Source organism: Argopecten irradians, chromosome 13 (assembly GCF_041381155.1).
Source record: "Argopecten irradians isolate NY chromosome 13, Ai_NY, whole genome shotgun sequence".
In the NCBI taxonomy this organism is placed as follows: Eukaryota; Metazoa; Mollusca; class Bivalvia; order Pectinida; family Pectinidae; genus Argopecten; species Argopecten irradians.
The window spans coordinates 9,600,190-9,628,007 of record NC_091146.1 but is presented as its reverse complement, the minus strand read 5'-3'; the positions used below and the strand labels follow the sequence as shown (position 1 = coordinate 9,628,007).

The 27,818-nt window shown below is 35.7% G+C and overlaps 2 protein-coding genes and 1 pseudogene across 3 annotated transcripts; 1 reads left to right on the top strand and 2 right to left on the bottom strand.

Annotated features, from left to right (window-relative positions):
- Positions 1–1,768: 1,768 nt before the first annotated feature.
- Positions 1,769–9,938, bottom strand: LOC138306298 (uncharacterized). 2 transcript variants are annotated; one of them, XM_069246718.1, is made up of 10 exons: positions 9,854–9,938; positions 8,751–8,786; positions 8,199–8,281; positions 7,459–7,530; positions 6,771–6,906; positions 5,859–5,959; positions 5,239–5,310; positions 2,784–2,979; positions 2,400–2,594; positions 1,769–2,051 (listed from the first exon to the last, which is right to left on the bottom strand). In XM_069246718.1, the coding sequence occupies exons 1-10, from the start codon at positions 9,885–9,887 to the stop codon at positions 1,819–1,821; spliced, it is 1,158 nt and encodes a 385-aa protein (XP_069102819.1). In that variant the 5' UTR covers positions 9,888–9,938; the 3' UTR covers positions 1,769–1,818. The 2 variants fall into 2 exon arrangements, with proteins under 2 accessions (XP_069102819.1, XP_069102820.1); XM_069246719.1 differs by lacking the exon at positions 9,854–9,938 and adding an exon at positions 9,192–9,568.
- A 3,278-nt stretch (positions 9,939–13,216) lies between these two features.
- Positions 13,217–27,646, bottom strand: LOC138306323 (uncharacterized). The gene is made up of 13 exons (XM_069246756.1): positions 27,541–27,646; positions 26,320–26,365; positions 23,498–23,586; positions 22,664–22,735; positions 22,199–22,319; positions 18,122–18,222; positions 17,113–17,172; positions 16,376–16,601; positions 15,898–15,989; positions 15,436–15,507; positions 14,608–14,755; positions 14,079–14,203; positions 13,217–13,437 (listed from the first exon to the last, which is right to left on the bottom strand). The coding sequence occupies exons 1-13, from the start codon at positions 27,562–27,564 to the stop codon at positions 13,285–13,287; spliced, it is 1,329 nt and encodes a 442-aa protein (XP_069102857.1). The 5' UTR covers positions 27,565–27,646; the 3' UTR covers positions 13,217–13,284.
- LOC138306520 (uncharacterized) lies at positions 18,633–19,682 on the top strand (annotated as a pseudogene).
- Positions 27,647–27,818: the final 172 nt, after the last annotated feature.

The following is a 27,818-nucleotide window of genomic DNA, read 5'->3' as shown; positions in this document are numbered from 1 at the left end:
CTCATATGTACATTTAATTACATGTTTATAATAAATTCTGGAGAGATTTTGAATCCATAAAGTATAAATAAATTACCGTAAACATCGATCTTAAGTGATCGCTAGAACAACATTGTGACGTCACATGAGCTGAACACCTCAAACTGTGCCTGGTAAGAGTGCATAATGGAGGTGCAGTAATTGGTGGTTTAAATACAAGTCAGTGTGACAAAAACATTAACGATTTACCATACTACATTACGCTGCTGAATATCCTGACCAATGCGATCTAACATTATCGTACATTGCTATTCAAAGGTCACCCATTGCAAGCGTCTTTAGTAAAAATGAAGAAACTCGATCAAAATAAATGGTTCTAATTTGTTTGTTTGTTCCAAAGTGTTGAGTCAGCTTTCCGTCAGAACAATATTATATTTCGATTACAACATACTGACAAATGACACAGATATATTATGTTTTCACTCACTCATTACTAACGAAGGAAAGTAACTATATATGAGAATGGCGCGAGGTTAAATGGTATGGAAATGTATTCACAAATACATATCTCCTAAGTGGTGTTTATAGACAGATAAATGAATTAGAGATGATACATTTACAACTAATTATCCCATCAAAATAAGTACATTTGTAATTTTTTTCTGGAACGTTAGTTTTATCCAATTTCTTAAATTTTGAATCACCCATATATTGCCTTATTCCTTCTATCAATGTTATCTGCCCTTGCATGTAGGTTCTGATTGTGACGTTAGTAGCATCCATCGACTAAATTTCTACTCTTCATACTTGATTTGTAACCAATTACTGTTTCTCTAGAACCAATCTAATTAAAATTCACATCTCGTTTCAGAGATGATCTGAAAATATACCATACTGGGTTACGTTCCGATAACATTTCAAATTGACGAATCAAATTACTACCTCCAAATTCCTTGACTTAGAAGAAATATTTTTAGTTGAACTTTCGTAATTCATATAAGTGGTCATTACGTCCAAAGAGCACAACATAGCGACATTGTACATACTGTGATGGGGTGTCGATTTCAGTAGAATACAGTAAGTAAGGGTCATCAAAACGTGACCTCGAATGAATGGAATATTGACAGATCCTCCATGAAATGATGTGCGGATAGGGATTGCTTTTACCTCTTCACTTTTGGTCTTGAGGTGTGAGTTGACCTATGTGGGGTAATTCACGTCACTGAGACATGCCAGTTTTTACAGAAGTAGTTTCTGATCCTGTTTATACAGGGATTGGGACGACTGGCAGTAAAATATCACCGGATGAGTTTGTTATTTGATGTCTTCGGTGGCATGCTTTAGTAAGTGAAATATTACTAAAAAGGGGGGAAAAGTTCATATATAACATGAACATATGACATTTATAGCGTAACCTCACTCCCAATTCACACATGCACACACCAATGTGCATGTATGGGATAATGTTTTGAAATGGTTCCAATTGTTACTAGAGACATTTAAAAAAAAGAAAACAAACAAAATGTTAAGGCTTGCAAAAAGAAAACAAACTGTTTTGGTAGTTTTCTATTAAAACATGAAGGACTCGACACTGAAATATTCACCAATGTGTCTTAAGTAATAATAATTCCAATGGGGAAGTTAAGTTAGGAGATTCACTTATATTAATGAGCATTATATAAGTTAAACTGTTACTTCAATGAACCTTAACAATATTTGTTCATAGTAATCACAGTAGTCAGTAGGAATCCCGGTGATTTATATCATATCAGAACAATGTATAGCTGTGTTTTGCATGTTATATATAAACATATTTATTACAAAATATATAAAATGTCATTAGTGTAGTTTAATTTCACAAATATAACGTTCGACTCCATCAATATCAGCATTACTGCCCCACAGGTAGCCGCCGACATACTGGCCAGGGAGAAAGATCAGACCATACGGCTGTGACGCTGGTAGGTCCGGCTCACCTTGACCCCAGTTTGTAAATGTCAAGCCTGTTCCGTCTGGCTTCACCCAATGACCATTTACAAGATGGGCTCCAAAATAGTAACCCCATATCGTCGCTGGAAACATAAGAGGTGTCAGATTGTTAATTTGGAGTCTTATTTGTTGTTTGTCATCGATCACAGAAAAAATATATATGACAATATGTTATGCATCGCTTACATCGGTTATGAAAATGAAAATAATTGGGAACAACTCTTGTCACTTCAAAAGAATAGGAATGAATGAAATACCCGTAAGTTTAATCCATACTTTTTATGTTCTTAATTGCAAAGTCCAAGCATCATTTTTAATTGGTTTCATACAAATCGATAAAACACATAAATGTTTGATAAAAGGATTTTTTTATGTAACGTTCTTAATCTTAATGAAATATTCTTTTCTAAGTTGCTACATAACGTACACACCTGGGATTTCACCGTTGGCGACTTTTTGTTTCAGTTGACTAATTATAAAATCATTTTCGTCCTGATCGTCAATGGCGGCTAGATTACCTCCCCTTGCTATACAGATCTGTTGACCTTGACTCCAGTATTTGACCTCGGTAGAGAAGTAGTAACACGAGTTCCGGAACTGTGATGTAATAGGAGGACAGCGGGGAGCTGTTTTAAACACAAAACCAAATTCCCATATGAAATATGATAAGGTTATATGATATATGGAATTATTCGATGCCGGAAGATGGCGTTATTTTATTTTTCGCAATTGTAATGACTATATTACGATTTACCAAATTTATGAAAAATATAAAGTTTTTAAGCAGTTGCATCAAATATCAAGGAGTTACAAACCAGAAGCATTAGTTGGTATGGGAGCCGCGGTGGTTACCGGGGCGACAGTGGCAGCTTGTGTTGGCGCTGGTTTAGATACTACCGGCGCATTCGTTTGTGTATGTGTCGCATTAAAACCGGAAATGCATAAATCGTCCGTACAACAGTGGACAGGTAAGGCTCGCTTCCTACCTACCATAGAGATCCTGTTACAGAGCTGAATTAAAGAAACTTTATCTGTACATAATGTAATAATATTAAAAACGAATACAATTGAATTTGCGAGGAAATTTTATTTAACAATTAAAGGATTGTTATGTACGATGGCCGACAGCGGCCGGCAAAAAACAACTCCTACAAAACGTTTTTCGTACTTAAATATTCATTGATATTTAAGTACAACTTTTATTTTCTAAAAATGTTTTTTGTCATGAAAAATAATTATGTACAAAATTATTATGTACAAAAAATATTTTCTAAAAATATTTTTTGTCAAGTCAAATTATTATCACATATTTATGTACAAAAAACAACAGGTCTGATGCTAAACCCTGTATTTAAATGGAATCTTCCTATTCTCAGGTGTACAATTAATCTTTCAGATAAGGAATTCAACAATGAATGTTCCATTTGGCTTGCTTAAAACATAGACTGTGTCATAGACAATCAATTAATACTGGTTTCTTAGTGGACTTTACTTTATCTATATTTGAGAAAGTTCATAAAAGTCGCAGAATGTAAGTGGTAATAAACAGGTCATAATCTCTATTTTTTGCCTTATTATTATCCCTTTTATATATCTTTATATACCAAAGGTTTAAATGTCCATTTAACTTAACTTTTTGTTGCAAAACACGCCAGATTTTCCTGCAATCCTCAGTGTTATAGAACCCCACAAGTATCTGGTATGCAGTTAATCTTCGTGATAAGGAGTACGGCTATACCCAAATTGGGGTGGTATTCACAAAATACCGCGTCGCCTTTTGTTTTTCTTTACTGTGACGATAGTATTGAAAACTACGAAATGTAAAGCCGGTAATGAGTTTTGTTTACAATGCTGAGTTATATACCAATATTAACTTTTAATCCCGATTATCAGGACTACCATCAGAATATGGAATTCGGCCAATGAAGATGACATATGGAGTCTGTACAATGTAAAAATAGTCCAATCTTAGGCGCGTTTGCATTCCTTATCTGAAAGATTAATTGAATACCTGAAAATGGGAAGATTCCATTTAAATACAGGGTTTAGCGTCAGACCTGTTTTTTTGTACATAAATATTTAATACAAATTTGTCATGACAAAAAATATTTAAAAAAAATATTTTCTGTACATAATTATTTTGTACATAATCATTAATCATGACAAAAAATATTTTAAGAAAATAAAAGTTGTACTTAAATATCAATGACTATTTAAGTACGAACATTTTTTTGTAGGAGTTGTTTTTTGCCGGCCGCTGTCGGCCATCGTAGCTATGAATATTTATCTGCCAACCAGATTGCATTTATATCTCCAATAAATGCAATCTAACAATCCTTTAATTGTTATATTTACATTTTACTTTCTAGTTCAAAGTAAAACTTAATTGAGATGCGAGTGAACATCTGAATTTCCCGCTTCAGCCATTTAACCTCAACAGCCAAGTTCAATGTGATAAAAAATAGTCCCTATAAAAAATTGAAAAGATTACAAAATTTCAATGTTTTTCAATAGCTTTTCAGTTTACTTTCAATTATCCAGACATTTAAAAGATTTTTTCATAAGTTTCATAACCAAAATGGTTCATTCAACTATAATGTCAATTTTCCCGCGCGGACTAACATGGTGTCAGTAAACAAGACTCGCATTCATTTATGTAGATATTACTACACCAAGTCTAGGCTGCATTTATTGGCTCATAATGCAGATCACGGTTATCATTAGAGTAATGGGAGTCGCAGTGGCAAAATGTAAATATTTGATAATAAATTTTTAAATACTTATTTTTTAAAGAACTTTAAAGTAAGAAATATTCCAATGGAAGTGAAAACTCAATTATCGAAGTCTTAGATATATATAATTTAAAGATGCTACACCGCTGACGAGTGATATTTTTCAAAAACAGGAACAGACGAATTAGTATTTTTCTTCGGTTACAAAATTGCTTATTTTACACCATTGGCATCATTGAAAAGTTTGAGCTTCTTATTTTACTTCTGAATAATATATATATATTTAAATAATTCCGTTGCCAAAAAAGATCCACGGGACTCTGCTCTTTATGGAATGAAGTACTGATTCCGCATGTACTAAAACAATTCTTATTGGTATTTCTTGTGTTAATTAGACACATGTGTGTACACATATGAACAAGATTATGGGTTATTGGTCAAATGATGGGTATCGTTTATGCTCTGTCAGCATCTTTAAATGAAGTTTCCTACAGAAGCAAGTTTTTGTGATGAGATAAATGACGTTTATCATACTCACGTCAACTGTACCGCAGTAACTGTTGTATACATGGTCATATATGACGTCATAGGCTATCTGCACGAAGCATGCCTAATGTCGAATACATAAAACGTTGCTCACAGTATGAAAAAATCACACAAAAATACCTCAAATTCTGGTTTCTTTGTAAGCTTATAAAATTACGGTTAATGTGATTAAGATAAATTCATGTTTTTCGTCTCAAATATTATGTATAACACAGAATAAATTAATAACATATATCGCTTTCAAGAAAATACATCTAATAAAAATGCATTGAATTGCTATATTTTCCAAAATAAGGTTAGGAATCAACATGGTTATAATGAACCTCTGGGGATCAACGAAATCATTTCATTAGAAGTTCGCTATTTAAATATTACAGACATCTTATAGGAACTCTGACAGGACTGGAAATAACGACGTTATAAACATTAATTCGTTGCATGCGTGTTGGTTAAACATGTTATTTTTTTTTTACTACAACCTGTTTTCCTCCTGACTATTATCTGATATAAACCAGCATCTGAATATTGGGTTGTGCACCACATACATCAGTAAACATCAAAACCCAAGAGTCGGAAGTAATTCCATTTGACCCGGAAGTCAAACCTTCCTACCTGATCCCGCCCACATACAGCGACCTCGTTACAAGAGGAGTCCGTTTGTTGTTGTTTACAGTTGTAGCATATAGGCCCACGTGATCCCCGAGGCGGGAAACCTGTTTATAGAAAAAATAAAACCTCCATAAAAATGAAGTCGATAAACGAAAATGATAATACTAAACTCTATAAAAAACATCATTTGCTTATCAAAAAACCATTAATATATATACAACAAGATATACTTACGGATCTAATAGAAATGTAAATGCTATGGTAGAAATAAATAGCTCCATGAAATGCAATTTTGTGTGTGCTGTTTACTTCCACTAGACTTAATTATTCATTGAGGATGGTGAATCTATGAACAGATTTGCAACGAAAGCAACGAAAGTAGTAAGTAATATTATTGTCTTACTATTTAGCTTTCTTGCTATCTCAAGTAAATATGAACGATTTTAATGAAAGATGCTAAGTTATGAAAGGCAAAGAAATAGATAAAGAGAAGTGATGAGTGTCGAATCCGACAAATACGAAAAACTATGATAATGTAGAGTGATAAACAAACCATTGTTTGTAAGGACATTAAAAGATAAGTCTAAAAGCGTTTTTGTCCTCAAATAGTTTATTGATGAAGAATTACGATGATTTAACCAACAAACGGTAACTGAACAACTGGACTCTGCTTATTTGGGGTAGAAACAGTTGGTTTTGAAAGCTTAAACGTAATTTTAGGACTCATAGTTGATGAAGCGGTTGATTGTGAAAATTCAGTTGATGAAGTAGTTATTTTCGGAAATGGGCTTGATGACGCGGGTGAGTTTGAAAACACTGTTGATGCAGCGGCGCTTGTTTTTAAAAGCAAATTTGACGATGCGGTTGATTGTGAAAACATAGTAGATGTAGCTGTGGTTTTGATATGGTCCCTACCCGGTTCTCCACATCCACCATAGTTACAGTGATCCGTGTCACAGCACTCTTGACAAACAAGAACCTCTTGTCCAAGGTTAGAGCGTTTTAATGATGCTGCTGATATGACGTCACGCTTTCCTGCTGCTGTGCACATCTGTTACGGAAATAACAAATGACTGTTCAAACTGATTTCATGTTATAAAACACAAATCGTATTGCCTTTACGTTTGATTTGTAAAACTTACATTTCATTCATAGATAATGTCTTGATTTCGGTATGAAAAAATATTGATACACATCATCAGGCTCATTCATTAATTATGTCTTGATTCGATAGGAAGAAATAAATTATACATATCATGGGAATTGATGCAGTCCCACGAATATGTAATTACAGTATCATAGGCGAAATTCGACGGTTATGCAGTTTATGTATTTTGTTACATAGCATAATCTTACAAAAGCTTGCAAACACTTTTTTATAGCTCAAGGAAATTAAAAATTAGAGACATTAATGTTCATAAGATTTTTTTCGGAATACATGATAAAATGATATAAGATTCCATTGACGTTGCAATGAATTATCCTTTGTCTATTTTGTGACGTGACTATAAGACATTTTTAACAACGACACAAAACATAAACAATACTTAATCAATAAAAGAGAAGAACCATTTTGAGAAAATACATTGTATGATAAACTTACCTGTCTGTCTCGGCAACCGGAACTGAAGAACTCATGACCGTCGATAGTCTCGTATTTTCTTAAATAACACTCCTGTCGGCAAGGAAAATAACATTATATTAAAAAGAATAAAACAGAGACATATGAAAACACAGAAAAATTATTCAAAGGTCAATAAAATACATTTTCTAAGTAAAATATGTTATTGTTATATATTAAAATAATGACATTTTCGCGAATATAAATCTAAAACTAACTGTTCATTTGTTGTTTATAGCATCATTGTTACATTATGTTTTAATGTATGTTATATCAAATGATATTGCTACGCAACCAGTGACAATTTATGTGTTGGTGTTTCGATGACTAGTACGATATGTACACTGTCACTTTTATCAGACAAATGACTTGGCAACCTTATTATCGTCGATGTAAAAAGTGTTCGACTTGTATTAAAATAAATGAAATTGATGCGTGATGGCAATTTACCTGTCTGCAAAGGAGTGCAAACACTTAAATATACGAAGACGGAATACAGAAGTATTATTTAACAAGATAGTGACAGCATTGACTACAGTTCGATACTCTCTAGATAAACATATGTATCTCACGATGTGTGCATCGTACTAGTCATCAAAACATGTTTCACTGTCTCTACAATATTACACAATACTGTACCATTACAAAAACTATACTTTCTAACCTGACCCAATTGTTTAGGAAGGTAATTTATGTAAGTAATTTAGATTTATATAATCTACCTCATGAGGACCACACTCAGCTATGTATGGACAGTCCCGTGGGTAGGCCATTCGGTCACATGTGAAACATTTTAAAGCAGCGGCTACAACAGAAAAGACTGATGGATACATATATTGTATATAATAATGGACAGCCACGTGGGTAGGCCATACGGTCAGATGTGAAACATTTCAAGGCAGCGCCTACAACAGAAAAGACTGATGGACACATACATGGTATACAATGTATGGACGGTCCAGGGGTTGGACTATACGTCTCAGGTAAAACATTACTAGCTTTGTGCTATGACGATCAATTGTGATATCTGTAACGTTTCGGTTTACCTGGAGAAGGTTATGCACTTTTGTTTTTGTCTCCAATTCCAAGCACTCGACCGAACTACAAAATATGTAACATTAAATGCAAACCTATTTACCCAGATATCTGATTGTAAAATCCTATAATGTGTTACGTCTCTGAATTCAGTCAATCCTACCATTGATGGTATTACGTACACCAATATGTATTGTTCTTTGACTTATTACCATCGTTATAGGGATGTCAGTACGTACCTTCCCGGAGGATAACGCTAAGACATACAACAACACCTAAAAATTAAAAAGAATAATTATATTATGAACATAGAGGGTTATAAATCAATGAATATTTCCAATCCAATAAACTACAACTTGATAGTCCAGGGGTTACTTTCACTGCCGTAATATTCACCCATCTAGACCCCTCTTTGATATTCCAAGTGATATTATAACTGTCATTATATACACTTCTGGATTATGACATAGCAAATCTAAAGATATTTCAAGAGTAAAAAAACCCAGACTTTCTCTGAAGAATACAGAGAGCGATGCCCGGCCTCAACGCCATACAGTATTGTGTTATAACAATTCTTATCGTGTAGTAACTAACAGAGGAACCAAAATACCAGTCATGTTTGTTATTCAGTGTTGCTATGACATATTCAATGGGGTGTATATAAAGACAGTGATAGTAACCGTTAATTGTCGATGATGGTGCTCGGATAGTGATGATTTGTTAAAATCTTTAACTTCTATTTTTAGCATTGCCGGATGAATCCTTCAATCGTGTTGTTCTGTTTTGCTAATAACATCCTTAAGGAAAACCTGTACGAACATAAACCGAAACTAAAGGTTAAATAGAAATTGTAAAATTCCAGAGGTATTTAGGAATATATTTCTAGACGAACTTTCCTTTTGGTTGCGCATTTTACACCAGTTTATATTGTGATTATTTAATTAACATTTATTCCTAGAACTATAGCCATTTGATAAACAAATTAAGACCGGTATTAATAGTTCTTATTCTTTACATATATACACTATATATTCTTATATCACATGCAGTGTATGACTTCATTAACGTATCATCTTACTTCAAAGTTGGGACAGCAAATACTGGTACAAACCGAACAAGAAGGATCTGTGATATCATGTTTGAAATACAGTGTCACTTATCAAAACCAGATGTCATGGTGACAAGCATATTTACCCATATAAATATAATTAGGGTTATATGGGTCTAATTACTGTAAAATAACAGGGAGGAAATTGAAATCGACATACATCTACGTCGGAATACACAGGAAACCTGATTAGACAAGGACCGGGTATGATAAGTTATACAATGGAAATCTTACCGATATTGATGACGAGTCCCATGGTGATACACATAGATGTGACTGGGGACCAACCCTAACACAACACCGAGTCAGAAAATGTTTAATATCCTCAAGATAAGGCATAGCTCTGGCGTCACAGCTCCTCCAGATGGCAGATTGATAAACAATGTAGGTCAATTATATATCATACGTCAGGTAAGTATAGTTCACACAAGTCATATAAATTGACTTTTAATCAGCACTATTAAAGAACAAATCTAAAATTTATTGACATCGTATATGTATATAAACATATTATCGAGTATTTATATAATGATATACGTCTTCGAACAGTTGTTATAATGCTGTATTGGACCGCGTGATGATGTTTTTAAAAGATAAAGACCATATAAATCAGACTCAGATAATCTGACCTTAGTAAGAGCCCTTCCGGCCTGACCCCGTGACAACATATAATGTACTCATGGAGTGAACATATCCATACTATCGGTTTATTATTTATTTTTGTGTTGTCACCATGCCTTCTTTACATATAAAATGGATTGCCTGCTGCAGTTTTTCTACTCCCCGTAAGGCTTCTCTCCGAAAATACAATATAGTATTCATGAACGCAGCCTAGCTGAGAGAATCGGTACTATGGCAAGTAATCACGTCAAACGTTGCATATTACATAGTTTTCCACCCTTGTATTTAGATTGTTACCTGATAATTCCATGACCGAAAAGTACGCCAACCTTACTTATAAATGTAAAAGTTTCGTTCGGAAAATATTACGCAACAATTAACATCTACTCGCAAGCTCGCAAGGACAGATAACTCTTTAATATGCAAAAGCAGAATATTTAATCAAATCAGTTCCTATCTAAACACCATGTGCTGATTTCACGTCATTACGTTCATATGTAGTGCTTAAGCCCTGGACAACAATTACTACAATACATTTATAAGAATCACAAAAAAATGGCTTTATGAAATGATCGTAAAAGGCGACTAAATTAACGATGTTATATTTTCTCTTCTTCCTTACGTCTCTCTTGACACCGGCTCACATTTGGTCTTAAATTGAGCGCTGTCCCTTATGCGGAAGATTGTGGGCTCTTTTCCCGGGCTGGGGCACACCATACAAGGGGTGATGCTTTCTGATCTAGTTCAGTAAATAAATCAGTGGGGCGATTTTGGTGTCCTCAATGGCATCCTTCAGTGTTACAACACTTTCGAAAGGGCAAGTGTTTCACACATCAACACATTATATACATAGGAGGCCGTCATTAAAGGACCCTGACTGTTAACAGGATATTAGACATAATAAAACAAGACAAATAAACTTAGTCAGTTATTACCTACCTATTATTACATTTTTGTTTAATTACAAACTATGAAAAAGAGCAAATTGATGTAAAAGGGAATAATGAATAAATAATATGTATTTATTTTAGGTCACCTGAGACGAAGTCTCGAGTGACCTATTTTAATCGCCTTTTGTCCGTCGTCGTCCGTCGTTTGTCGTGCGGCTTTCGTCGTGAATCGTATATCTGTTCACAATTTACATTTTCGACTTCTTCTCCAAAAACTGCAGAAGCAATTTCAATAAAAGTTTGCACAAACCTTCTAAGGCATCAGGCCAATCAGAATTGTGAATGATATGGCCCCCACCCCCAGGGGACTGTGGGAGGGGCAAAAAGGGTTTATAAAATTGACTAAAATTGCAAAAATCTTCTTCTCCATTTACAGATGTGGTGGAATCAAACACTCTTCATAAATAGAAAGTTCGTAAGGTCCTTTATAAAGATTGTGAATAATATGACCCTGGGGTCTCACATTTCCCCCTGGGGAGGGGGGTCAAGTTTACTATAGTTTTTATAGGGAAAACGCATGTATGAGCATTTTTTGCTCAATTTTCATTGGAAATGAGTCAAACTTGGTATATATTAGCCTGAAATAGCATTTTAATATCATAGCCATATTGGTCCTGACTGACCCAGGGGGCAGAGGGGGGGCGGGGCGGGGCGGGGCGGGGGGGGGGGCGGGCGGGGGGGGGGGGGGGGGGGGGGCGGGGGGGGGGGGGGGGGGGGGGGGGGGGGGGGGGGGGGGGGGCGGGGCGGGGCGGGGGGCGGGGCGGGGCGGGGCGGGGCGGGGCGGGGCGGGGGGGGGCGGGGCGGGGCGGGGCGGGGCGGGACGGGGCGGGGCGGGGCGGGGCGGAAAGGTGTGAAATAGAATAATGTTTCAAAAACCTTTTTCTAAAATTCTGGATATTGTAGAATAAAATACTTTTCATATATGGTAAGGTCTTAAGGTCCTGTATAAAAACGTGAATTATATGACTCTGGAGTCTCACATTTCCTCCTGAGAGAGGGGTCAAGTTTACTCTAGTTTATAAAGGGAAAGCAGATTTATGAGTATTTTTGCTCAATTTTCATAGGAAATGAGTAAAACTTGTTTAGAATTATTAGCCTGAGATAGAATTTTGATAGCACTTCCACATTGGTCCTGGCCGACCCCCTGGCGGCAGAGCAGAGGGCTAAAAGGGGCAAATGGGCCAAAACTTCAACAAATTCTTCTTAGATTCTGCAAATGGTAGAATCAAATACTCTTTATAGATAGATAGACCTTAAAGTGTTTTATGAAAATAGTGAATTATATGACCCTGGGGTGTCACGTTTCCCTTTGGGGAGGGGGTCAATTTTTCTTTAGTTTATATATAAATCACATTTATGAACATTATTTGCTCAATTTTCATAGGAAATGGCTCAAACTTAATTAGAATTATTAGCCTGAGATATAGTATTTTAACATCCATATTTAGTCCTCGCTGACCCCCTGGGGACCAGAAGTGCGGGGCCAAATAGGGTTAAAATGACTTAAAATTTCAAAAAAAAAAATCCTCTGAGTTCACAGGTTTGATGGAGGCAAATACTCTTCATAGATTAAAAAGTAAAATTCATAAAATCACTGACCGACTTCAAGGGCCAGTATATTAGTGTTTATATGTCTTCGTTTCATTCTAAACGAACTCAGGTGACCGTTAAGGTCCATGGGCCTCTTGTTACTATGATAATTGCCCATTCTGTCATATTTGAACAGTTTGACTGTTTAAAGTAATAGATGACCAAAACTACGGTTACTGGGGAATAAAAAGTGATTGGGTGCAAACGCGATAAAACTCGTTTATGTCCTTTCCCAACCACCGTACGAAACAGGTTTATATATAAACTTATATTCAGTTATGGTTAAAACGATTGCTTTCATTTGGAAATTCTGTAAAAAAAGTCATAAATCTTCCAACAAATATATTGCATAGAACAAGATATACAACAAGATATCGGTGATTGGCACATTTGACCATCTCTCCACTCTCAGACTAATAACATACAACGAACTCCGTAAACGTGAAATACTTTATTTTCAGTACGCTCTTAAGCAGACATAATTGTTGTAAGCTTACGACGTTTTTATGATACATTTAATTTTACTGTCTGCGTGTCGACTCCGTTAGCGTTAGTGGCGATGCATGTGTAAAACCCAGCATTCTCATGTGTCACTCCCCAGATAATCAAGGTACCCATTTCAGGACGCACGTAGTTCGATGGGGAAGGTAAAGGCACCTGTAAAGGGAGGTAATCGTGTTTAGTTTGCAGGGTTAAACAACATGTCAATAGAAACAACAACAGGCAACGTCTTGTGAAGCGGTTTCTAGGGAAACCGATGTATGGTATTATCAGAACTGGTTGATTAATACAATCTTTTCCTTCCTAGAGGATGTGACAACGAAATCACAACCCGAGGAGTAATTCAAGAACGTGACATTCATGAAATTCCCCGAGGTTTGTTGTTTTGTTGTCACATCCTCATACGTAGGAAAGGTGCTTTTTCTCTCATTTACAAAAGACAAGGTTGAGATAATAGCCTTAAAAGTATCATTTTCACCGCGACATGAACATTTTTCAGTCGATCGTAGGTCAATATTGATGACGTCATCGGGAATGCACGCCACGGTTACACCACATGACGTCATGACGTCACGTAATTGTTTTACCGGAGCTGTCATATCCTATGGATTGACAGAGAAATCTCTCATGGCTAAAGCCAGTAACAAGTAAAAAAAATTACAACATTACAGACATTAGACGGTACCGTATGGGACCCATCGTCAGTCATATGTGGGCACGATTTAAGGGGCAAGAGGGGCCTAGAGAGTCCAATACTTACAGGTACATCCCAATGTTCGTTATATACCGATACTCACCGGTACGTTCCAATGTATGGTCGGTGGGGGAGACCCAGTGGCAGCACAATGGATTCCGACATTGACGCCGTATGTGGTGTTCTTTAGAAGTGGCCCCACATCAGTAATCCTAGGTATGCTACTGGCTGTGAAAGATCAAGTGTCAGGTATCGAGATTTATAAGTAGGAAGTGACGTCAATGAAAGCAACTTATCAAGATGATTAATGACAAATCATAACCAACTGAATTGTGTTCATCATATTCATCCGGTTATCTTTTTACAATCCAAGTGTGTCATCATGCATTGACTCTAAATGTTTCCACATATAGAGACACCTACGTTGAAATAAATAGCCGTATAATCAGCTATCGATATTAGTGCTCACATATGTTGTTCTTTAAATGTACACTGGCGTGAACATGTTGTCCATACATGGCCCTCTAACAGACATAGTATATGTTAAATGTTCATTTCAAATATTATTCAAATTCTGTTTCAATTTTTAAATATATTTTACACCAAGGTTTACATTTGGAGTAGATACTTACTGATGGGTGTTGTATGTAGATGTGTTACAGTTGGGGGTAAATAGTTACAGTCATCAGAGAAACAGCAGTATCCTTTACGGGCGTCCTGCCCCTGCGCTCGGCGTCCAACCACCATCCAGTCTGTTAAATGGGAATCTAGAGGACATTCCTGTAAAATTTGATGAGACAGTCAACTCTTAATGTAATGCAATGTCTTTTAAAAGAGTTGTGGACATCGGCAAAAACTGACTGAAATCGGAACACGTCCTATTAAAAAGTTTGCGTCCCTCAGTCTATATCTCTAAGTATCACTCTGTCTGCGCGTGGTGGCGGAAAAACTTTGACAGTTTGTGTTGGTGTAAAGGTGTGTAAGACGCTTGAGCGTTTGAAGAGACATGCAGGATGATTCAAACATTTGAGTGACCAGGAAAAATGAAGCCTGTGGAAATTTGCACGGGTTCGTCAGATTCCCTGACAAAAATAAAAATGAGGAGCGGTAAAAAAATTACTGTATTTTTATTTCATATTATTTTCGGAAAATAGGAGCGGGAAATCCGACGAACGAGAAATCAAAATGGAATGGCCTAATATAAGATTTGATTTGACGCTGCCTAAATGCTCATGCATATCAAATTATTGAACTCGTTCGATAAATTTTATATTACAAAACAACTTATTTTAGATCATATGTTAAAGGTACAAATATGACAAAAAACAGTTTCGTGAAAATCAAAGTTAGTCAATCTGATTAAGATACAGATCCTTATTATCACTACGTCAGATAAGAGGCTTTATATAACGGAGTGGTTATAAGGATCTGTATTTTAATCAGATTGAAAGTTAGTATACCGTCTTGTGCCTACACTGGAAATTATAGGTATCGTCGTTGTTTAGGTGTTTTTGGACACTGCTGTAACATACCTGAAAAATTAAAAAGAGCAATTATAATTTGAATAATTAAATTCGACTTTTACGACTCCATTTCAAACTATGTTGATATTTAAAGCTTTGTCTTACAAAAAGGCTAATGATAATGATCATCTCATAAACAATCCAACTTTTATCTATGATTTTATAATTTAATCCATATACATTATATAACTCCGGTTACCCGACGGAACGATAATTGTAATGAGCAATGATTCGCGAATTTATAATAACCACGAAAACAACTAGTATTATTTCTACACAACGACAATTCTATGTTATACAGTACCAAAACTAAAACAATGCGATTATTTTAAAAGTGGATTCTGTTTGTGGTTGAACATAGTATGGTTATAGTCAGGTATTACTACACGAAGCACCTACATGATCCTGTGGACACATATGATGGAAATGACAGTTGGGGTCGAAACTCTCCGGACAGACAAAACATCGTAATAGTGGCTGTATGGTGGTACCTAGAGTAATGTATGAATATATTATAAAAGTTTGACAGAAAATTAACACCATTATATGACTGAAGAAAAAATATGCTGCTGTTTTCATTGTCCATGAAAGATGACAGGAAATGACATTTCCGATTACTAGAGTTTCTATAGGCCATATAAAATATATACATAACTTTCGGAAGAACGCTTAACCTTTATCATTTTTAAATTACAGTTACCTTGGTAACGTTAGAAAATTTACATAGAAATGATGTGGGCTCAAGAGAAAGTGTATTTATGAAATAAAACATACCACATTCATGTACTTCACAAATAATTTCAAAGAGTTTAGAGTTTTATATAGTGGAATTAGTAGCGAGAATATGATTATATAATCTGTCTCTCCAGCAGCCTACCTATCGTGGGAGTGGTATGGGCGGGTTCTTTAGTTGTCACGTGGTTGTGATGGTTATGCCCCGATGACGTAGTTGTCACGTGGTTGTTATGGTTATGTCCCGATGACGTAGTTGTCACGTGGTTGTGATGGTTATGTCCCGATGACGTAGTATGACACTGTCTGTTACAGAAGTCAGAATGACAGCATGTGGTACAGACGTTATCGGAATGTGTATTATGACAGCTCTGCGGAGGGACAAAAACATTCATTATTAAACCTGACGCATGATAGTATAGGAGGGAATTGTCCATAAACGTCGTTAATCGTTTACTTTGTTGTTTTCATTCATGAATTCATTACTTGAGTTATTGTAAGTGTGCGATCCCGTAACGGTGTAAGCTTGAAATTCATTTTTATGTATATTATCGGTAAAGCATAATTAAGAATAATCATATACAGTTTGCGAAGGAAACAATAACAGCAATATCCAGTATTGTGTTAGGCAAATTTGAAACAAGAACATGATGTACGACGAATGCGAATACATGTATTTCGTCTTACAGACAATTATTTACATTATCAATCGAGAAAAAGTGTGTATAGGAAAACGTTCCAGTGAAAACGTTCCAGTGAACGAACAGAATTCACCAGAGAGAAAAATATTATTACTCTTCACATTTTCTAATTGATGTCATCAAAATATCTAAATTACCTTATTTTATATCATATAAGTACATTAATATCAATAGTGTCTACCTGTGTGGCTTTACAGCCCATAGAGAAATGGCCTTGTGACGCCTTATGTATAAAGCATGTCTACAACAAAACAAAGAACCATTACATGTTTATAATAATATCATCAATATCATATCAGTGGTATACACATGTAAGACGATAGACTTGTGATCTTATATGGCTAATACCTATAAATGAGTGTTGAACTTAAGATAAAATGGCTGGTTTCAACTGTAATTTTTATGGTAAACTTTACATTCTTTGACAGATATTAGATGCAAAACGGTTAAGCATATGGTGAAGACGTTTGATAGGTGAATGTCAAATTGATCGTATTGGCATTAAAGCTTTTTTCAACTTTTGCTACGTCAATGTCGTTCAGATACGTCTGTTAAATGTTGATCGTGGCATTAGTTATTAAACTTCATAAAAATCGTTCACATATTGTTTCACACTTACCTCCCTGTCGCACACCGGTTAACCAAACTTACCTCTCCCGTTGAACGGTGGTTCATTACATTACCACCCCCGCCGAACAGCGGTTAACCACAGGTATCTTTCCCAGCGAACAGCGGTTTATCATGCTTACCTCCCCCGCCGAACAGCGGTTAACCACACTTACCTCTCCCGCCAAATAGCAATTAATCAACTTACACCCCCCGCCGAACAGCGGTTAACCACACGTACCTCTCCCGCCGAAGAGCGAATCACCCCGACGAACAGCGGTTAATCACACGTATCTCTCCCCCCGAACAGCGGTTAACCACACGTACCTTTCCCGCCGAACAGCGGTTAATCATACTTACATCCCCCACCGAACAGCGGTTAACCACACGTTCCTCTCCCGCCAAAGAGCGAATCATCCTTACCTCCCCCGACGAACAGCGGTTAATCACACGTACCTCTTCTGCCGAACAGCGGTTAACCACACGTACCTTTCCCGCCAAACAGCAATTAATCAACATACCTCCCCCGCCGAACAGCGGTTAACCACACGTACCTCTCCCGCCGAACAGCGAATCATACTTACCTCTCCTGCCTTACAGCGGTCTATGTGGCTACATGACGTCGGATTGCTTATATTCGGACAGATATAGCACACTGGCGGGTGGCCCTGGATCGTCGAGAAACCTGTTTAACATGCTTTGATATTAACTTCTGTGATATCATAGTCCAGCCCTTTATGATAAAGGGAAAGTACCAATGAAGGTTCAGCTTATTTTATTACATAATTCGTTTACACATATCTATATATAAGGAAATTTGATATTTTCAACTATTATCCCGACCGTTCAATAAAACATTGTTATATTGCACGGTTCGAAGTTATATTGCACGCTGCCATGGAAACGTTATATTGCACGGTTCGAGATGTTATATTGCACGGCTTTAGGAACACCTCGCCGTTGTTATTTAATTTTGTAGAAAACGACGAAGGCTTCCGAGAAATCGCGCGTAATAATATGACGTAATAATGACGTCACAGAAGATTTACGTTCAATTTCGCACCAGACGTCATCGTCACCGCTGTTTGTAGCAAAATGGCGACGGCAGACGACCGATTTCATCGAGTTGACGAAAACGAAATTGCTGAACTTTTAGATGCTGCTGATAGAAGGAACACCAAAAAGGCAATCAGATATGCTGAGCGGATTTTTGATTCATTCTTACATGTGTACGGAACTGATTTAAATGAACTGAATACAAAATCTGTAGCAGAAATCAAAGAGATGCTGAGAAGATTCTATGCTTCGTCAAGAAATCAAAAAGGTGAACTGTACAGCAAAAGATCGATGATCTCTATAAGGTATGGACTCCAAATATCTTTTGAAAAGTCAAAAATGTTGATATTGTTAATGGAGAAAACTTCAAGGAGGCCAATAACGTCTTTACTGCTATGTTGAAAAAGCTGAAAAATGAAGGCAAAGGAAGTACGGAACACAAGGAGCCATTAAGTACTGAGGATTTGACGAAACTTTACTGTTACTTAGAGGAACATATCCATACCCCTGCTGGACTCCAGAACAAGGTGTTCATTGATTTTATGTTGTATTTTTGTAACAGAGGAAGGGAAAATTTGCGCACATTAAAACAAAGCGACTTCAAAATCTGCGGTGAAGGTACTGGAAATCCTAAATATATTCAGATGAAGGACATGAAAACAAAAAATCACCGTGGAGATAGTTGTGATAATGATGTAAGCCAAGGAGGACGAATGTACGGCATCCCGGACAGTCCACACTGTCCTCTGAACTCCTTCATGTCATATCTGTCGCACCTAAATCCCAAATGTCAATTTTTTTGGCAGAGGCCAAAAACTATAGCAGCTGGTGACATTTGGTTTGAAAATGCACCAATTGGAGTAAACACAATTGGAAACAAAATGAAGATGTTATCATATCACGCCGGCCTTTCCAATACGTACACGAACCATTGCCTTCCTGCCACAGCAGTCACACTTTTAGACGGGAAAGGATTTGAAGCCCGTCACATAATGGCAGTGTCTGGCCACAAGTCAGAAAATAGTATTCGCAATTATGCAAGGACGGACGAGGGTCACAAATGAAAGATGGCGGAAGCTATTGGAAATGCAGTTACAGCCACAGGTAAGCACACAATAGAATCGTTTTACATTTATCTTCAAAAAAATGTTCCTGGGTTTTGCATCAAGTAACTTACTTTAATCAAATATCTGTGTTTGTCTTTATGATTAAACATATATCTGTTGGGGTTGAAAATCAATATTATACCAATAGCCTACTTATTTATGGAATATATGTATTATGTTATAAATTGATAATATGTAAATTTCAGGGCCAAGTAAACGACAGAAAGGAGTGACTGACAATGCAAGTGATTTGGTGCAATTCTTAGAACAAGATCCATCTAATGGCTCTGGAAACATGACAGGTATGATTAGGAAAATTGTTAAAAATTGTAATTTTCAGAAAGTTTGTTATTCAACTGGTTACTGTATTGATAGCAACATCAATCAACAAAAGTTATAGCCATCTGATATATTATAATGTCAAAGGTGCTTAGTATTATATTATTTTTCTTCAGAGTTCAGCTCTGCTGATGGTTTGTCCGACATGGATCTTATGGCCCTGACTGACAGCCAAGAAGCGATGCTGCTGAATGATATCACGAACTCGATGCAGCCCAGCCGTGATGGTACCGTTCCTGTACATCCCCAACCACCAGCTACAGTATTTAAAATTCCTAAACATAAAAGCCATTAAGTTGTTATGAACTTTTCTGGTGTGGACGCAGTTCATATCCACTACCATTAACAGAATGATATAAACGCGTATACTCCTCTTGGTGATTTTAATTTATTTATTATTTAGTGATATTTATACTCATTAAATGTTCTGCTGGAACTTGTTTTCCGTGTTTTTCTCAACTGATTATGTAATAAAACAAATATTTCATGGGCTACTGTGCTCTAGTTCATAATATTTACCCCTCGGTGGTGGTAATCAACAAATGTTATATTGCACGAGGCCGATTACGACCACCGACGGGTAAATATTATGAACTAGAGCACAGAAGCCCATGAATATTTGTATAATATACTACTATTTACTACATTTATTTATTGTTTTATTTCCTAATAGCCCGGCTAATATCATAATATGACATGGCACTGAGGTTGCTGCAAGAAAGAAATCATTCCAATTGTCCACACCAATTACACAGTAATAATGTAACCTATACAACTTGAAAAACCTTGAAATAAATATTGTAATGATTTGACATTAATTCCTAAACATATTTTTTAAAATGTCTCATGCTTTATGATAATGCAATCCAAAGATATCATGATAAGCATTGGGTGTTTATAAGTTTAAATATACGTAAAGCGTGGAAGTTCTTAATTATGTGGCTGCATATAGTTCAATTCGATTAAAATGCATATCCTTGATAAGTGGATGCGCCGTGTTCTTTAGGTATGAAATAAAGCAATAATCGGGATTTTTGTGTTTTGATCAGATGGCATTTCCATCGGAATTCGTTTGTAGCTGAGTAAGGAATAAATTTAATTTTTAGTATGAAGCCAGCCATCAAAACAACAATATCTACGCCCTTCCGTAGCTAGAATAACGGAATGACATCCACAGATACAATATTTAAGGTGTACTAGTTTGGAAAAATAATACAGTAAACGCAACTGTTATAGCTTCATTGTGGAAAATCATAATAGCACGGATGAAGACATTATAGGAAGCTTGCAATACCACCATTTGATGGAATACCATAAGTTACAGCTAGGCTGTCATAATAAAACATTATGACGTCATTAATTACATCATTAACACAATGATATATTGGTTTTTACCAAGGTAATTCTACTTTAATGTAGGACAGAAGCAAAACATCGTTTACTCAGCATCAATATCATTGCAGAATTTGCATATAATACTCGCATAATAATAAAGAAAGGCATTCCGGGACATTATTAACTAAAGGCTAGATGACGTAACTAATGAAAATATTGTTTCCTTTTTTTAAATTACAGAAGTTATATGTGTGAACTCCACTGAACTGTATAACTTACTGGGAGCATTGCAGCCACCCGAATTACACTAAACTATATAATGGTATATCTTACCGGGAGCATTGCAGCCACCCGAATTACACTAAACTGTATAATGGTATATCTTACCGGGAGCATTGCAGCCACCCGAATTACACTAAACTGTATAATGGTATATCTTACCGGGAGCATTGCAGCCACCCGAATTACACGAAACTGTATAATGGTATATCTTACCGGGAGCATTAATATTGCAGCTACCTGAATTACACTAAACTGTATAATGGTATATCTTACCGGGAGCATTGCAGCCACCCGAATTACACTAAACTGTATAATGGTATATCTTACCGGGAGCATTGCAGCCACCCGAATTACACTAAACTGTATAATGGTATATCTTACCGGGAGCATTGCAGCCACCCGAATTACACTAAACTGTATAATGGTATATCTTACCGGGAGCATTGCAGCCACCCGAATTACACGAAACTGTATAATGGTATATCTAACCGGGAGCATTGCAGCCACCCGAATTACACGAAACTGTATAATGGTATATCTTACCGGGAGCATTGCAGCCACCCGAATTACAGTAGTTGCCATCACAGCATTCCATACAGAGAGTTATCTCCCGTTTTGTCGACCTCTGTACAACCGTTTTGTTTGTATCAAAGAAGGCACATTGCTGAAACACAAAACATCCGACACATTTAATATTAAAAGCCTATGTAATATACCAACACCCTAAGTAGGTATTAACGGCATGATGTCGAGTAAAGTAACTTTGGTCTGCACGTTGATGTTATGACGATGTAATATATATGTATATGCAAAATTGTTAAAATTAAGGATACTGTAATGTCCGTATCGAGATTGCGCAACACCGGTTTCGTAATTCTATTTAACACCCGGGTCTGTATCGTTCATCGTAGATACGCAATATGGATGACAGCATGGTTAGTTGATTTCATTATTACACATCAATGATAATTACGGTTGGTAATTATTCACACACATTAATCTACTTACCCTTGTATCCATACACCCACTATGATACAGCACCATTCCCCTCTCGTTTTCATATTTTCGAAGCAAGCATTTCTGAAACAATATTAAGTTACATGTATATTGAGTTTTAAATCCATTAAAGAATACATGTCTCTGACCCTTGACATGATTTTGTATATTAAAATTAATGTGGTATTTCACTCATTAAACTTAAAATCAAATAAAAGATAGTTTCCATATGTTGTATTTCTAAAGTGTAAAAGCCGAAGGGTGAGATTCATGTAACAAACCAAATGGCATAATGTGTTATGGAAGTTGATCAAAGTACACACAAACGAATCGTGGTATTATGTTCTCGATCATAACGTTATTTTATCGGTTGGATTCTGATGACATTGTTCAACGTCCATTTTTTGTATGTATTTATGGACGTCAAATACACAGCCAGTCTGATGCTACTCATGTTGATTATGATCTTGCGATGTCACCGCCGAGTCATCCTCGATACTCCAGGGGTTCCGATCTTTTACGATCTCTACACCCCTGGACTATCTGATAGTAAAATTGGAGGCAGCTCAGTAGAAAACATTTGAATAATCACAGGCCAGCAAATATTTCCTTTGAAGACTACAGAGCGAGCGACGCCCAACTTCAAAGCCACACAGTCGACTACAGTTTTCCCTTATAGGGCTCTTTTGTTGTACATCAAAGGACTAAATTAACTGTTCAGTTATGTTGCCTCTAATTTTACTATGAGAAAGTCCTGGGGTGTAGAGATCGTAAGTGATCGGGACCCCTGGAGTATCATAGATGCCGCTGAGTTTGAAATATATACCTCCTTTTATGGTTTCCTACCTCATGTGGCCCGCATTGTACTACTGTGTTGCATGATGATGGGACAGCCTCGCTCTGGCATTCCATACACAACGGACCAGATCCACACACTGTAGAATAATTACTCTATCAGATACTATTTTCTTATACTAAAATATATTTTCTCATTCGAAGTTGCTCCATAATAAAATTTCAAACGGACTTTCTCGGTTATTTGGGTTGGTTTTCTTTTGTTGGCTTAGATCACGGGAATATGATAATTAGAGACAGTTTTTTTTAATTATTGACCCATCAGAGAACCCAAAAACCGTTTTTTGAAGTTTTAGGGGTCTACATAAAAATCGGTAAAATTCATACTCTACACATGTAGTACTATATACTTACAGGGTGAAGAACTCCCTGACTTAAAACATTTACCACACCTAGCTTTAGCGGCTAACATATCACATTTCTAGCACGTCTTCATAAAAACAGTTACTACCATTGGAAAGATAAAAAAAATCATTTCAAAATCATCCCACATGACTACACAAAGTGTCGTTAAGACCATAACAGTCCTGTTTCAACAAATATAACACGCAAGCGTCCTCTGGAAAAGCATCAGGGCACTTTCTCATATATTATGCATGTATTTTACCGGGTATCTCTGGTGTGTGGGTTACGCCAAAGGTAAATGATTAGATGTCCCGAAAGGAGCATAACAACTTCTCATTCAAGTCATCGAAATAGATTGCAGCGGAGGTCTCGCTCATGCATAATATATTTACATTCTGAATGTTTCGTCACTATATGAATTAACCAACTGAAGAAAACAAACATTTGCCTATGAAAACACTATGAACACACTATGAATATAACGATTCTCGAGCATCAATCAGCTTATTTCAAACAATGCGCCAGTTTCATATCAATAAAAAATAGTCCACCACAATATCTTAATTTATAATATATAATGTCTTGTTTCTTCATATGGAATCAACTAAGGTTTATTGTTATAAGTCAATCAAATCTTATTTTAACTAAATTTCTTGTTTATCGTTTGTCATTTGCGAAAAAAGGTCGACCGGAAGGCGGAAAACGCGACGTTGTGGAACGACTTCGTCATCCAGCTGTTCCATTAATCTCGTTTCACGTCGTATATGGGTGTCATAAATTTAAATATAATATAGAAACCTTTCATTAATTTATATTCTAATGTATATAAATGGATTTAATGTGTTTTTCTAATTTTCATAGCGGCTATGAATAGCAGAAGCTATATACATATCTTCCGAGGAACGCTAACCTATGTAATTAAGCAGTGAAGACACTATTTTTTTTAAAATATTATCGGGGTATGAAAGAAATTTCGTTTGCAAACTGTGTGAATCCGCGTAGTGGATTCTCACAAAAGTTTGCATACAAAATTTATTTCATAACCCGATGAAATTAAAAAAATGTTATTTCAATGCTTATAACTAATTTTCCAGGCTACTTTATAAAATGAAATACGTTTACACGTACGATTCCATTGATTTTTTTCCAAGGGATTATTTTTTCCAAATCAATACGCAACGTCAATGTTTCTATTGTGACGTCATGATAACGTCGGGTTTCTGTACCATTCTTGGATTTTTTTCATCGTAGAATGAAAAAAAATGAAAAGATCAATCAGAATACCAGAGACAAAGAGAAAAATAGTTATAAGAAAATGGCAGGATGAATTTCCACTTATCAGTCGTGAAAAACTGTGTGGTTTTGTTGTTGTTGGAATGGGGCTGCTACCTTATGAAAAATCTATAAGAAATTATGAAATGCTCACATCACAATAATTAGGACTCCATATTCATTATACGCACAACCGGTGATCTTAAATAAACATTTCAATATACATTGATCACAAAAACGTTTCTTTCTTTAAATAGGAAAAGTAAAGAAAACATTTAAAAATATTATCCCTATATTGGGGATTCGTCAGAATTATGCCTTAGATTTACTCGTTTTACCATATGATTTGTACACCCAAGCATACATGTTGTCTGGGTTTTTTCCATGGAAACAGATGTAAATTATTTGTTATTTAATTTAGGTCAGATAAATATCTATTGGTGTTGTGGCAAAACAACCCTTCATATTTATGTTAACAAAGTGAACCAATATCCAGATGACCTTGGGATCTTATGATTTATTGGACGTCAGAAGTGGATTCTGGAATAACTTGTTCTACTTTATTTTGACCTCTTGTATAATCGATATCCATGTTAATCCACTAGACAAATATTCTATCAAAATAAGTGTCATATCATATACTTGATATTAGTGCTTGGATAATTTTTAACATAAATCATGACTATAGAAATAGCGACATTGGAAATGAATGTTTCTTTGAACTGTCAAAAAAAATGTTTTTTTTTCACGTTTGCCCCGATAATACAAATATTTTTGTCGGTGTAGAATATAAACATAATTGTCAAATTGAGTATGCGGAGATTCGAGTTACTTTAAACCTGGTTATATTTATTCAAGTACTTTTTATAATGATTTCAGTTTGGAGAATTGCATATCCAAATATTTTGCGATGTTATTTTTGCACTATACCGAGTAACAGTTTTGCAACATAGTTTCGTGTGAACTGATATTATATACAGGGAAGCATTTCGTGCTGAAACGTTAATTGCGTAGAAAAAGCAAATCTCTAAGTTTAAAGACATATGTATATCGCAAAGACTAGGAAAACATCAATTGAGTTTCATATTATTTTTTATTATAGTAAAGCGATTTTTGAATGGATAAACTTATATTTCATTGACACTAAAAATAGATTACAGTGCCATTCCATTGCTAATTTGAATACTTATACTCACCTAGTCCAATCACATATATCAATACAGAGATCACTGTCACCATTGACTGGAACATGGAATTAAAAGTTCTTCATCAAAGATTGCCCATCAAATATGTATGCTAATCTGAATGGTTACCAAATTGTCGAGGCCAGATACCACTTATAGTGACTTATCTAATTAGAATAATCAGTATGTTATTTTGTAGAGGCGCTCCCATTGTCTTGGTGATATGTCATCGCTTATACGTCGAATTCATCAAATAAAAAACAGCACAGTTACATCAAAGGTCGGAAAAGAGTCTTTCAATTCGAAATTACATCCATTTAAAACTTAAAACATTATTCTGCCACTTCCCCGACAAAATAAAATCTAAATTAGTATTTGTCCACAACAAATTATAATTTCTCCTCAACCATACTCTTCTATCCTTTCTTTTACTCCTTCTTTCTATTATAGAACATGTATATATGGTATTCCCAGCTGTCCATTATGTATATATTCATAGTTTGTACTAGGGATAGGACATCACTTAGTTCAAAAAACCATTTGTCCAATCCCTGTTGTCAATAATTTACGACAATGAAAATATGCTTAAAATCAAACAGTATATCAGCCATACACAATATAGTAATATAACATTAGGTGACCGATCGGTCATAATTTAATGTAGTTCGTGAAGCTATTTTTGTCCATTGGTGATAACAGACTTACTGACCCTTGTTTTGGTTTGCAGAGAGACTCGTATATATTGTATTGACACTTACAACAATATAAACTGTGTTCATATCTGGATTTGAAGAAATTTAACATCTTCAGTTTGTGAACAAAAATAAACTCGATTTTAGCGAACGTAATTTAATGTTTGTAACATGATATTGACCAATTTAGTATCAAGCAAATTATTAGTATTTCATGGATCATCAGAGCACAAATATGATGCATTGCAAATATCAGATCATTGATTCATACTGCAGTTATTGCAAACCAAGTTATTGCAAACCACTTTAATTAATAAACAAAACAAAAATTTAGAACGTCGTATTAGAATAAACTGACAATTTGTATTAAATCACATGAGCGCTGATCAATAGTAATGAAGTAACATGTGAATTCGCTATGCCCATTTTAGTGGACATGATAGTTAATGCTGTAACTACCGAACTGTTAATGTAAGAATGTAAATATATTATTGAAAAGCTATATTACACTGAAGGACATTGTAACTTAAAGTATACTTACTACATTACGATTCATTATCGCCATATTTGTTGTCTTGAATTGAACCTTTCACCAATAACAACTAAGGATCTCTATGGACGTGATAAGATATGACATACAACAGTCAAATGGCTAAAAATAGACCCACAGACCAACGATGTTAGTGCTAATAAGTGCAACTAACATCTGTTCGTTGTATGTTCCATTCTTAAGGAGACACCTCTATTGGACTCTTCATTAGTGTGAAGGGATACAAGTTTATGTTTGTAAAATATATATGAGCCAACTTCAAAATTCCA